We start from the raw sequence: 14,248 nt of genomic DNA, 5'->3' as shown, positions 1-14,248 counted from the left end.
GTTTTTCCTGTCTATTTCTGCTGAGAACCGCGCGCGTCACGCGGAGAAAATAGGCGAGACCTCGAATCTCTAGATGAAGCGATGCAGCAGCCTTGCATGAGACGTGCGTGACACACGCGTCTTAACCCTAACCTGGGCAGTGTGGCTGCTCTAACCTGTTAACATGGGCGCCGAAATGAAAAGCAAGAGGTGCCGCTACGCACACGCGCTGCTCACACATCCAGTGTGGCCCAGGGGTTAGTGTCTTAGTTTTGTGTATATATGTGTTAACTATATGGTCTATGAAATCTAAATTTTGTCTTTAGTCTCTGTGTACTCCGCCCCTCTGCTACAAATGTATGTAATTGACTATAGATTTTGGAGAAAACAGTTTGTGCATTTGAATAGCTTTCTTTGTGTGATCAATATATTGACAGTATCAAGACGCAGGTAACATCCAGCATCACATGCAGTAGCTGTAGTGTGTGATAACGCCAACAATATATTGAGCATCACACTGCATAATAAGTGTCACCACTTACATAACTACAACTAGTTGCCTGAAGTCCAAATAGGACAAAACAGTAATTATATTGTTGGTTCAGGTTCTAAGAAAGGCATAATATTAAGACAATGCAGGTTCAACCTGAGGAAAAAATGCTTTCTCTTTGCTGTACTCTTTATTTGTTGCTGCAATAACCCAGTCTCTGATAAGCTTATCTACTATGCAGGTGGTGCAGTGCCTTGCTGGCTGTGGTCTCCAGAGCTGCCTGATGCTAGTGGCAAAAGGCTATCCTGATATTGGGTGGAACCCTGTGGAGGGCGAACGATATCTGGATTTCCTACGTTTTGCTGTCTTCTGCAATGGTAACCTGTTAGTTCTACTCATAGACTGTGGTTCTACCTATTAAAGTTATCTCATTAGAAGACATGTGATAGCTTAAATTACAAAAGATCAAAACACTGGTATACAAATGCCAGTTGTTTAACATGCTGTAGAAATGCATATTAATTTGATGATTCCAGTCTGTTTGACTTTAATATGTCAAATTTACTGTCCTTGATTGTCCTTGTTTTTATTCAACTGATGGCTCCCCACTTAAACTAAAAATGTGTGGCCTTTAATTTTTAATAATCAGTTATTTAACTCACTTTTATTTATTTATGTATGTATTTAGCTACACTTTTTACTTATAACCTATTCAGGGCATTTACCACTTCTGGGACTCCTTAAATATTTGCTACAGGGCAAAGTACTCAAAGAGTAAAAGATATCAATAACTTTGTATTCTTAAAGGACCAGTGTGTAGGATTTAGTGGCATCTAGCAGTGAGGTTGCAGATTGCCACCAACTTAATACGTCTCCTCTCAGCCTCCCCTTTCAAGAGTGTAGGAGGTCCTACGGTGGCCATGAAAAACAAGTGAAAAATGCGAAAGGTGCTCCCTAGAGTCAGTGTTTGGTTTGTGTGTTTTGAGCTACTGTAGAAACATGTCGGTGACACATGGCAGGCTCTGTGGAAGAGGACCCGCTCCCTATGTAGATATAAAGGGCTCATACTAAGGTAACAAAAACACAACAATTCTTAGTTTCAGGTGATTAAACACTAATTAAAATATTCTTATGGATATTGTATTTCTGCCAATAGATCCCCCTCAATCTTACACACTGGTCCTTTAAATCTTATATTGTTATGTTCTTTTTAGGGTGATCTGTCCAGGGACTACAGATCAAAAATCACCTCTTGACTAACTCACATCTACAGCAATGTTTATTAATGTGCTTTGTCCCTGTTACATGAACCGAAAAATAAGTTAAGAAGGCAGAGGAGGGTGCATCATTTCATGCTCCTAATTTACTGAGCTATTTGCAATAGAGGTAATTAACTCTGTGGTTTTTCTACTATTGATTTCCTTACTTTGAAGCAATGCCCAGAAGGCATCATTTCAAATTGTCCTTGAGGGTGTTGACATTTTAGCCAAATGGCATTGGCTTTCCGTATCACATGCTTCTTAGTGCTTTCAGCTTGACCTCTTTTATATAGAGCCTATGAGCTGTACATATGTTAAACTGATATTATTCTCTTGGTTCCCTTGGTCTGGTTTTCAGCTCATTAATTTCCTGACCTATGCATTTATTGGGAAATGCTACTATTAAATGTTTCATCTGTTAGTAGATTTGGGATAAAATGGATTTTAAAACAAAAATGTGACTGTCCAGTGCTCCTCCACCGATGGCTTGTCTTAATCTTCTGTGCATTCCTTAACCACAGGCGAGAGTGTAGAGGAGAATGCTTATGTGGTGCTCAGGTTGCTGATTCGTCGGCCTGAGTGTTTTGGTCCTGCTCTACGAGGTGATGGGGGAAATGGTCTCCTAGCAGCCATGGAGGAGGCCATCAGGATTTCAGAAGACACTTCTATGGACGGACCATGCACCACCTACCAGTCCAACAGAACACTGTCAGTCAGAATTGATTTTATGTTGAGTACTTGAAGGAGATTTTGTGCATGTGCATGTATTTGCAGCTGACACATAGTATAATGTCTTAGAAATTGATTCATTTCACCAATTTGATGCTGCTGCATAGAAAATGACTTTGATTCTGCAGTTTTAAATTGGTTTGAAATTGTATTTGCCCTTCTCTCTCCACACATCTCTTACATGACAAGGTCATAGTGGCATCACATTGCAAAAGCCTATGCATGAAAAGTGGTCTAATGGAATCTGTACTATTTTTTGCACTGTGGCAGGTCAGACTGTAGATTGCAAGATTGCGAATAATTCAATGGTCAGTGCATAACATATGTTAAATTGGTGCTGTAGACTCAAAAATGTATGATTTTCAATATCTCCTCCATTTTTGCTATATCTCATTCTCACAGGTTGTGTATTGAAAATTCACTAGCAAATGAGATCAAAGCTCATGATTAAACTCGCCATGTGGAAAAAGATATAATATAAATAAAACAATTTCTGTGCACAGCATTTATTAACTACTTTTCAAGTGTTTATTTTAAATACAGACAGAGAAGCCCCCTACCTGTAAAAAAAACATTGTATTGCTGTATTTTTTATGTTTTATCAAAATCATTTCCTGTCTGGGTAAGCTGTTTTTATTCAGGGTTAAGCAATCATTCAATTCTACTCAAAGTCCTTTATGATTTATCTCATTTCATGACAAGCTTTTAATTATTATGATTGTTTTGTGCGACAGAGATCTTGTCCAGGAAAATGATGATGACCTCATTCACATGGGACACGCCATCATGACCTTCTACTCAGCCCTTATCGACTTGTTGGGGCGCTGTGCTCCAGAGATGCATGTGAGTGTTTTCCTAGCCTTCAGTATGCCTTCCACATCAATAGCCACTGATGTCTCCAATAATAAAGCCTAATGGAGAAAGTCTGCTACATCTTTTTATAGAATGACTCAGAATAAGTAAAAAAGATGTCCATCAAAATTCTGCCCTCTTCGATGCTATTTACCAGATATTGAAAGAGTAATTGGCTGAATCTTGTCAAAAGTTGCTCCGCAGTGCCTACATGTATCAGTATGCACAACCTCAGACTAGCCTAGACTGGGGATTGGGAGTGTGTGCTGGACTGGCAGCATAAGGGTCTAAGGGCATTTGCCTTTTTTTTTTTTTTTGCCTATTACAGTGGCACTGAGTTGGAAAGATCTGATAAGACAATGGGCCTCTTGAAAGAACATTTTCATAGTTTTTTCTGTGAGGTTTGCTTGTATGAGTGTTCTGAGTCAGATAAAACAAACTCTCTAAACTGTCTGAATTTGTTGTACATTGCTTGTGTCAGCCTGATGAATGCCAGCTGGTCATGAGCAAGTGTGTGTTCGTGAGATGTGGTCATAAGAATAATCCATGCCCCTAAAAGGGCTCCATGTTACACTCCATTTGCGATCAAGTTTCATTCACAAAAAAGTTCCCAAAGAGTAAAAACACTTCAAACCCTTCTTCCAGAAATCGGTAGACATAAACATAACAAATTTTAGGAGTGTCAGTAGTCGAGGATACGAAACAATTAGAAAATATGAATACAGCTGCCAACGATGTGTCATCAGAGCAGAGCTGTAGGCTACTGTGATGGAAATGAAGAGGGAATGCTTTGACATGAAGTTAGATGCTAAAACACATCCTTCAAAAGCAAAGCGCTCCATGAAGGGAGGCGGTCAAAGGATGTGACAGTCAGAGATATTATAGTCTGCAGGTGATGTTACACGGCTGTAACAGAAGATGATACTGGGCAGAGACACAGAGGCAGCTGTCGGAGTGAGAGAAGTTTCCAAAAACTACTGAAATGTAGAAATTCTCAGACCAAATTATAGCAATACAAAATAAAATCTAAAAAAATCTTTCAGTAAATTGGTAGCCATGATGATGAAACAATGGTAAGTTTTGTAATTATATTTAATTTTTGTTCATTTTAGTATCATATTTAAACTCTAATTAAATTAATTCAGAGCATTAATTAGGGCATTGTAATTGTAAGTCAAACAAGTGTTTCTCCCAGTGAAGAAAGGCTGAGATGATCTATTCATGACACGTACGATAGGTCTGGAGCACAATTTCATTTGTCCCTAAGAGAAAATTGATAGATGCCAAGAATGTTCTTAAATCACTCGTACGTGCATCTTAAAAACAAATCTTCTATGAGGCCCAGTGTTTTTGTATTGCATCTTTAAAACACAAAGGCAGTTCAAAGTGCTTTACAAAAGGCCTAAAAATTAAATAAACATTTAAAGGATAATGAAAATGCAAATAAAATTAAACTACAATATCATAAAAAAACATTTTAAAAGGCAAATTCAGAGAAGTACAGCACTTTGAGAAAACATATCAGCCAGAGTTAATACACAGTTTTAGAAAATAAAAAAAAACAACTTTCAACTCTCTTTCTTTGTTTCTTTGACACAAATTAGACTTGGATTGTGCAAAATGGGCTACAACCATACATTCGGAAAGTTTAAATCAGTGTACATCCTAACAATTATATCACTGTGTCATTATGTTTGATTATGTATGAAGTTGTATATCACTGACCAATATTTTTCTCTCAATTGTTGCAGTTGATTCAAGGAGGCAAAGGAGAAGCCATCCGCATCCGGGCCATTTTGAGGTCGCTCATCCCTATTCAGGATCTTGAGGGAGTCATCAGCATCTCATTTCAAATCCCTTCAGTGTCAAAAGGTTAAATCAGCCTGCAGTCTCATATCCTTCATTCGAACTGGCTGCCTATTTCATTCATATTTATTAAGATCACATTACTCTTTGGATATTAGAGGCCCAGTCTGTGATTTTGTTCAGCCACAGTGTTCTTGTTCCTGTTGATGATGGTGAAAACGGTTGAGTTGGAGTTACTGTAGATAGCTGTCATGTGTAGCTGCATGCAGCTTGATACTGTTTCCAAGAATTTGGCCCAAGGTTCATTGCTAGATCCTATTTTAGTCTCCGTCTATGTCAACAACCCATGGCATAATATACAAAATGCTTTGTAAAAGCTATTGCTCTCCTGCAGACTAATTTTAATTTTTGCGCAGTCCCAATTGCTTTTTTAATGTCAAATGAGGACAAACCCAAATGTTATTTTCTAGCTCCAGTGAGTTTCCCTTAAATATTGGAGGGTTTTAACCGCACAAGACATTCATACTGCATTAGTGTAAGATGTATTTCCAGTTATTTTGTATTATTTATATCCAGAACATTTTGTGTAAACAAGTTTAGTAACTGAACAACGCAGATAACCTGAGGAAACCTTGAAACCATGAAAACAAGACTCCCTTCTTCCCAGCTTCCAAGAACAACCAGCAAAACAAACAAGAAGATTCTACCCTTAAAGGGGTTGTCAATCGCACGGAGAGGGATCCACAACATATAAATATTCAATGCACAGTATTTCAATATGACTTTTAGTTGTAACATCTTATCTTTTCATGTGTTTGTCAAGATGGTTCGGTGGTTGAGCCTGACCTATCTACAGTGTTCTGCCCAGACCACAAGGCAGCTATGGTTCTCTTCCTGCACCGGGTTTATGGTATTGAGAACCAGAGTTTTCTTCTCCACCTACTAGAAGTTGGCTTTCTACCCGACCTTCAGGCAGCCGTCTCACTTGACACTGTAAGGAGAGAAAATGTTATCTTGTTGCCCGTGGTCACCTGCTGGAAAATTCAGTGTGACATTGTAGGAGTGACCTATGACTTACTGTAGTATCGATCCAAGCTGTACTCCGTCAACAATGACGAATATCCGCTTCCGCCCACCCTGTCCCTAGAATTGACTTGACCTTATTATAACGTTACAGTGATTGTTTGTTGAAGACAAAAAACTTGTGTTATGTTTTCCATGTAACTTAAGAGTATGCATACTTCCTAATGAAACTAGGTTTTTCAGTTTTTTATTTGTGTTTAAAATTGACTTTTTATGATAGATAGATAGATACTGTAGATAGATAGATAGATAGATAGATAGATAGATAGATAGATAGATAGATAGATAGATAGATAGAAAATTTTGGTCATGGTCCGTTTCATCTTGCTGGCAGCTTACTCCATCTTGTCTTCTCAGTCCAACTTAGTTAACTGGGCTCTGTGTAACTTTAACTTCCCTTCTCATCACAGGCTGACTTAGGATCCACTGACATGGCCTTGGCCCTCAACAGATACTTGTGTACAGCTGTGCTTCCCCTGCTCACCAAATGTTCAGCTCTCTTCTCTGGTTTAGAGGATCATGCCTCGCTGCTGGATTCTCTCATCCAGGCAATCTACTGCCTCTCCAGGGCTCTAAGCTTGACCAAGGCTCAGAGAGACACTATTGAAGATTGTTTGTTGGCTGTGTGCAGGTAGGGTTTTAGTTGATATGGTAGAACAACCTACAGAATTAGGTCTCTGTCTCCACTAGGCTGTTACTCCAAAGAATTGTTGCTGTCTTCAGATAAGGTATTGATTTTTCAGCAAGCCGCTGAAAAAGAGATTATATATGTTATGGTGCAATATTATTTTTTGTCGTTGTATTCATTGGGACTATGTACAGTTTTAAACATAAATGTTAACATTTGATGTATTGCACCAGAGTTAGCTTAAACTAATTTTCATCTGCAGTCCCTTATAATTATTATAACATATATCAGCACAATAACAAACAGTACAAAGCAAAAAACACACAGGACACATTATACAAAATACAAAGCTACACACAATAGCACATCACATACACCCACAATGTCATCTACTACTACTTTTAGTAGCTGCATCCTGTGTGGTCTGCTGTTATTGATTTATTAATTATTGCACCATTAGCTTTCATTGTCCTCATTGTCACTTTGGTCCATTTTGTCCACGATGAATTGAATGAATCACTGTTTTTGCCCAATTTAGATATAACTGACCAAATTCAATCAAAATGTTAACAAGTCAATGAACATCTTGCCCATGGTATCTTCTTAATTATGTGTGTCATCCTTTTGAGACATGATAATCAGTCACTACATGATTCATGATGTGTGTATGTGTATGTTGATGGATGCGGTGTCTTATCGGCCCGTGTGACTAATGCTGCACTCATTGGTGTCCTCAGTAAACTCCAACCATCTATGATGCAGCCTCTTCTTCGACGCCTCGTCTTCGATGTTCCCAATCTCACAGAGCACAGCAAGATGCCTCTAAAGGTAGCTACAGAAATTGCAGTTTTACATTTTATGTGAAAATATATCAATAAAATGGATCGTTTTAACTTTATTTACTGACTTCGATCACTACTTTTGTATACCAGCTCTTAACCAGTCATTACGAGCAGAGGTGGAAGTACTACTCGCTAACTGGAGGGCAGGGTGACCAGGGCTTTGCTTCTGATGAGGAGCTCCAATTGTCTCGAAAGTTGTTCTGGGGGGTGTTTAAGGCCTTGGCAAAGAAGGTAAAACATGTTGAACATCTGCATCAATGTCGTCATTACGTTCAAATTATTTAAAATCAGTATAATATTTTCCTAGAGCACCAAAAAAGTTGCAGAAAGTGAATAAATGTTTCATATTTTGACAATTTGATAGTCATCCAATCCCATCATTGATTCATTGCTTCCTTTTTTCATCCTCCTCAAAATATATTTCAGGAGTAACAGCAACTCAAGTTTTCCTTAGTGTGGAAGATGTAACACACTTGAGATTAAGAGTTATTTTTTTATATCCTGGTATGAAACCTCCCATCCTCAAACAAACATAATCAATAACTGAATCTTTTTGGAGTTCACTGTAAGTGTGCACCATTAATATTTCTGACAGACTTTTACCTGACTGATTCAGAACAGGAAAACATCAAAGAACTAGTTTCATGAGGTCATTCCAGTCCCACATCAAACGGCTGCAGAGGCCGAGCCCACAGTCAGCATTGCTTCAGAGAACATATTACTTAGTATAACATACTGTCTATATACTGTAGATTAGATATACAGTGTTTCAATTGCCCTATTTATACTACCATGTTTATCATAGATTGCCATAAAAGGGAATATATTTTAATAATTTAAATCAAAAGTATAGTGTATATTGACGGCAATAGAGGAAAAATTGTATAGTAAGGACAACTGGCTATGTAACAGTGGTCCATTTGTAAAATTCAGACACATGAACAGGACACAAATTGCATTTGTATTGCTGTTACAAAGCACCCGAAACCAGGCTTAACCAATAATATACAACTGTAGAGCCTCAGTTTTGCAATTGGAGAAGTTTTTTTTTAGTGCATGTTAATGTATCATTCATGTTCCTGCTCTAACCCGATTTCCACTAATAACTTAATTTTCCGTTTGCATATAAACATAATAACAGCAATTTTGAAATTTCAGTGGGAAAGAGCATTCTGTCCAAATTGCACCAATTATGCCTAAGAAAAATACACATGGTTAGCAAAGTAATGTGTACATTCATGATGGCACCATTCTTTCTTACAATCATTGTATTCTTTTAAAAATGTGGAGGGTGATGGCAATCTTTTTGTTTATTTCTCCAAGTTTCACAGATAATGGGGCAGGAGGGACAGACTGGTTTAGGAGGATCAATTTAGTGTTGAAATCTCTTCAATAATTCCAAACTTTGTTGTTTTGACTCTGTCTTACTGTGTCCCATGTTGTCTCTTTTTCTTGTTCCCTTCCTCCCACTTCCCTTCCTTCTCCATTGCTACAGCCCTATGAGCCTCAGTTATTTAGACTGTGTGTCCAGTGCCTGGCTGCAGTGGCCAAGGCCCTGCCTCCTGACCACATTGACCCCGGCTGTGCTTCCCAGACAGAGTTAAAAACCTCCAAGGACACAGACAGACATTTTGACCCCCAGCCTGTAGACACCTCCAAGTAAGACACTGACCACGGATCTTTATTGATTGTGGATGAAAAATAATACAATTTGATTCTGGATGTCTTGAAGACGACCTCTTCTATTCCAGGAGAAGTGTACTGTAAGCTTTAATTTGGTAGACAGAATTAACTTTGAGACAAAGATGTGTGAATATGAACATTTACTTTCATGCCATTAATAAAGCTTCCCATTATTATTTGTATCTTAATGTGTTATTGTGCTACATAATGAACTACATAATGTATAATTTCTTTTCTTGCACTAGTGTGTCAATGCCAGAGGGACTGGAGTTTGTAGTGAACAAATATGCAGAGCATACTCACGACAAGTGGTCACTAGACAAGGTAATATCACAGTAATTATTCTTCAAATCTGAGTGTCATGTTAAAGTTTGCACTTACAGTTGATGAATGATATCCTGCTCAGGACTGATCCACTTAGTAATACATTTCTAAGATAACTTTCCTGTTTGACAGTTTGAAAACATCTCTGCGTTGTGGTTGAGCTTATATGTTGATGTCTGCATATTTTCTAATGTGTGATTTTTAGATGAATCTGTGTGTTGTCTCTGTCAGTTTGCCAGTGGCTGGGTTCATGGGGAGCAGCTATGTGAGAACACCAAGGTTCACCCTCTCCTCAAGCCATACAGGGCTCTGGCTGAGAAGGTAGACTGAGAGTTTTTATGCTGTGTGTATGTGCGTGTGAATGTACTTCAGTAAAGAAAGCAGTGAGCTGATAAATGCCAGAGGCTCTTGCATAGCAAATGTGGTGAATGTATTATAAAAGATTAAAATGCCTCTCTGGTCTTGGTCTTTGAATTATTACCCCTTTGCCTTTCTCACAAAACTTGTGTGTATTGAGGGGACAATACTCTTTTCAAGTTTTTGAAATATCAAAATAGTTCAAACTTATTTTGCTCTTTTCTTTCTACTAATTTCAGTTATACATGAGGGTTTATCTATATTTATGAGTTTCCCAGGACAAGGAGGCATACCGCTGGGCCATTAAAGAGACAATAAAGAGTATGCTGGCCTTTGGATGGACCATAGAGAGGACTAAAGAAAGAGATGCATTTGGCTTACAAGCCTGCACTCGCAGAATCTCACAGATCGGACAGGTATGTGTACTCCATACTGTAGGCCACATTCACATAGCTTCTGGTCTGAGCAGTTTATGGAAAAGATTTGTTTGCTATACATTTACACATTTTACTAGATTCTGCTGTGTCTGTTCCAGTCAGCGAGATGTTATTCACAACTAAACTTCTCTCCTGCTGGTTTTAAAGGTTCTATAAATTAAGTAATCAGTCATATGTTCTGTGACTTAGTTGTCTTTTGAAGGAGCATCAACCTTCAGCCCCAAACCTATGGACATGAGCAGCATCACCTTATCATGGGACCAGTGTGTAAGTAATACATTTTTGTGCTTCATACACCATTAAACAGTGTACAACTTTGATTCTACTTTAATCTTGGCACATGATTAGCAGAAGTATTTGTCCTGGCCTATTACCAATTTTGTTTTGTGTAAAGCAAAGAAGTATTCACTTTGGCAAGCACATCTGAATAAACCACATTAATATTCTCTTGCATATAAACAGGATTAGTATCGGAAATTGTCAGATTATGCAGTCGTGTAAGTGGCTTAAGTTGCTGCAGTTGCAGCCTAACTGCACAGACAATAACTGTCGTCTAAAACAACTCAGTGATACAAATTGCAGAGTCTCCTGAAATGTGAAGTCACAATAAAAAAAAAACAAATAATCTGTCCTTGGTATCATATTTGGAGTGCTGTGTAAACATATTTGGGATACTGGAGGCATGACGCATTGACAAAAGTAGTTTCCTTGTTGAAGACTCTCTTACTGGTTCGCTGCAGCTTTTAAAGAGAGTGAGAGAAGCTAAAGTTATTGGCTATTATTTAAACCTTCCTTGCACTTGCATTCCTTTTCTCTTCTTTTCTTTTCTTGTCTTTTCTTCTATAGGGCATGGCTGAACAGTTGGCTGAAAACTACCACAATGCTTGGGCTAAAAGGAAGAAATTAGAACTGGAGAGTAAAGGTATGATATTAACAATTCATATTCCTCTCCTCTCCTCTCAGGTAGCACGGAGCAATCAACAAAATTGTATTGTATTTGACCCTTTTGTCTCCTCAGGAGGGGGTGGCCATTCAATGCTTGTGCCCTATGATACTCTGACTGCCAAGGAGAAGACCAAATTGAGAGAAAAAGCCCAGGATGTCCTTAAGTTCCTTCAGATCAATGGCTACACTGTGTGGAGGTGAGTACACTCTGAGCCTATGATTGCAAAAAGGCAAGGTGATATGCATGAAGTGGGTCGCAAATGAGGTGTTCCACTTTCATGTCTCAGTTGCTCTCTCCGCATCGTTTGGCAGGCATCATAGCAATCAGACCTCAGTCCCTTTTTTTTCATTTGTGTTTTATTGGCCCTATTTGATTTCTTTCTCTCTAAAGGGATCGGAAGACAGTGGAGATTGACTTTCCAGCCATAGCCAACTGCTTTGGCTACACTCTCCTTCAGAGGCTGCTGTCTTACACTGACGAGGCCCAAGAGCACATGTTGGAGCTGGGTAACGTAACAATGCTCGTGAATGTTAAGAAAAATATTAGTGTAAAATGAAAGGTGTGAACTGGTTGAACTTTTACATTATACATCTGAAAGTTTGGGTATACTCTTTACCTGATACTATGAGCTTTTGAACATGTGACGGGGCCTTGAATCTTCACAGTTCGTTTTATGAATAATGAGAAAGTCTCTTGAGTCTACATCCAGCAAGTCTGCCTCAGGGTAGTTTTGATTTGAACCATTATAAGATAGTTCAGTTTGTCAACCTTCCATGGGAATTTGCACTTCCCAAGTAAAAAATACTTAAATTATTTATACTTTCCTATTTTGTCTGTAGTATCATTGTTGTCTTTGACTGCACAGGATTCAGTATTTCATTGTGTTTTTCTTTACAGAGGTGATGCAAGCCAGAGGACAGATGTCTAAAGGAGAGAGAGCTACGGACCATTTTTTCACCAAGGTGTGCCTGAGATCAAATGCATATCAAAACACAGTTAAAATCTACCATCTGATAAGGAATCCCTAACATTGATTTAGCCCATCCAATTTCCTCTTTCCCAATGCCATTTTCTTTCTTCTTCTTAGCCTTTTTTACTTATTTCATTTATGTTATCTAATTAGTTTTGTTAAATGGTTGCCATGGGCAACCCCTCTAAGTACAACCCTTTGTGGCTGTGTAATTTATTTAACTATTTTAGAAAGCCATGTGGGTGTGTCGATTGCCATCAGGACATTGATTAAAGCTTCCCACACAGTTCTGCCTCTAAGGAGGCAGCGAATGAAAAGGGTTTATTTTTCATTGATGGGACCCCCTGAGTCAGACCCAGTCAGCCAAGACCGTGAACAGTCATGCCTCAGATCTCTACACTCCACATCTCCCACTCAACAACCTCACTCACACAACCACACATCTCTGTCTGTCTGTCCATCTGTCTGTTAATTTCTGGTGCTTCCTAAGAAGAGCTAATAGAGTACAAATGTTTAACGCCTTTTCCTCTTAGATCCTTGTTGGGTCCATCATTACAAACTCATGTTAAACAGGCAGGCGCTGCTCGACGCCATAAAACAAAAATTCTAGTCATGATCACAAGACGTTTAAAACATTTCTGGCTGAGTTGCAGGGAAATGTCTTTAAGAACAAGTGGTAAACAAGACTTGAATAATTCATTTGGTGTAATGGTGCTGCCATAAAAAATGTGTCTTTAAATTAAATGTAAATGAGATATAGCTTCAATGAAGCACTGCAACAAGCAGGCACAGAATGTATTTGATGTTGCGGTGTAAAAAATGTTTTATGACACTTTGATGGTTCATATTTGAAATAATAGCCAACAAGAATGTTTTAAGAATTTAAATTTTTCCCCCGAAAGAGAAATATGGCAAAGGTAATCTGAGACTTATTTTCATTTAAGGAAATATACACATTGATTTCAAAAGTGACCAGTGGCCTTTACCCCTTCTACAGGTTGTCCTTCCTCTCTTGGAACAATATGTGAAAAGCCACCGTCTGTATTTCCTGTCCATTTCTCTCTGCTCAAATGTTAATAGAAGCCATGCCTCTAAAAGGGAAAAGGAGATGATTTCAAGGTATGTGTCATGCCCAACAAAACATACAGTATACAGGACATGCAGCTAATTCAACTAGCACTATTTTAAAATGTATTATTCTCTGGCACATCATATTATTATGGGACAATTCCTCTTGATATGTTTTGCATAGTAATTAAACATTTTTATTTTATTCAAGGGTTTTCACAGAAGATGGCTTGATTGTTCTGTGCTCTTGTTCCCCTGATTTTGTGTCCCTTAATTGCTTTGCCACTCTCTCCTGATTACTTCTTTTGTCTTTCCTCCTCACATCCAGCCTCTTTTGTAAGCTTACATCTCTAGTAAGACACAGGATCTCACTCTTTGGTAAGAATAGTGTGGAGATAAAGCTTATTTAGACATTAATTCTTCACACTTGCTTGGTTATTTGTTGCTACCTTGGCTTGCACTTTTGTTGCTGACTATTATATTGGTTTAATGTAATTTTTTTTCTCTCTCTGCATACCTAAGATGCAGTAATTGTTGGATTTCATCTAATTCTTTGAGTGTGCTTATGCCTATTCTGTAGTTGCATGTGTTTTTGTCTGCATATGTGTGCTCATAGTTTGAATTTAATGTGTATGTGGGTGTGTTTCCCAGGAAACGAAGCCTCATCAGTTGCAAGCTGCCTCCACGTTCTGGCCCAGGCTCTTGATGCCAGGTAGCTAGATGGCACTAAAGTCACACTCTGCCTAAATCGATCTCCTCGCTCTGCCCGTGGTCACAACAGTGTCACACCACCAT

At 38.5% G+C, this 14,248-nt stretch overlaps 1 protein-coding gene across 2 annotated transcripts in view; it reads left to right on the top strand.

The window, feature by feature from the left end:
• Positions 1 to 14,248, top strand: part of LOC122996888 (ryanodine receptor 2-like) — a 188,954-nt gene that overhangs the window by 25,271 nt on the left and 149,435 nt on the right. For both annotated transcript variants that reach the window (XR_006407100.1, XM_044372674.1), the window contains exons 45-64: positions 711 to 846; positions 2,250 to 2,436; positions 3,192 to 3,300; positions 5,061 to 5,181; positions 5,939 to 6,108; positions 6,609 to 6,829; positions 7,564 to 7,654; positions 7,759 to 7,899; positions 9,164 to 9,327; positions 9,597 to 9,675; positions 9,907 to 9,996; positions 10,311 to 10,448; positions 10,659 to 10,736; positions 11,316 to 11,391; positions 11,488 to 11,611; positions 11,806 to 11,921; positions 12,313 to 12,377; positions 13,383 to 13,504; positions 13,782 to 13,831; positions 14,105 to 14,165. Coding sequence is in view for 1 of the 2 variants with exons in the window: in XM_044372674.1 (XP_044228609.1) it covers positions 711 to 846; positions 2,250 to 2,436; positions 3,192 to 3,300; positions 5,061 to 5,181; positions 5,939 to 6,108; positions 6,609 to 6,829; positions 7,564 to 7,654; positions 7,759 to 7,899; positions 9,164 to 9,327; positions 9,597 to 9,675; positions 9,907 to 9,996; positions 10,311 to 10,448; positions 10,659 to 10,736; positions 11,316 to 11,391; positions 11,488 to 11,611; positions 11,806 to 11,921; positions 12,313 to 12,377; positions 13,383 to 13,504; positions 13,782 to 13,831; positions 14,105 to 14,165 (2,339 nt within the window). In the remaining variant the exon portion in view is untranslated. The remainder of the gene's footprint in view (positions 1 to 710; positions 847 to 2,249; positions 2,437 to 3,191; positions 3,301 to 5,060; positions 5,182 to 5,938; positions 6,109 to 6,608; positions 6,830 to 7,563; positions 7,655 to 7,758; positions 7,900 to 9,163; positions 9,328 to 9,596; positions 9,676 to 9,906; positions 9,997 to 10,310; positions 10,449 to 10,658; positions 10,737 to 11,315; positions 11,392 to 11,487; positions 11,612 to 11,805; positions 11,922 to 12,312; positions 12,378 to 13,382; positions 13,505 to 13,781; positions 13,832 to 14,104; positions 14,166 to 14,248) is intronic.

The sequence above is a fragment of the Thunnus albacares genome, chromosome 14, assembly GCF_914725855.1.
Source record: "Thunnus albacares chromosome 14, fThuAlb1.1, whole genome shotgun sequence".
Classification (NCBI taxonomy): Eukaryota; Metazoa; Chordata; class Actinopteri; order Scombriformes; family Scombridae; genus Thunnus; species Thunnus albacares.
The sequence above is the reverse complement of the archived record's forward strand: the minus strand, read 5'-3'. Positions and strand labels throughout refer to the sequence as shown.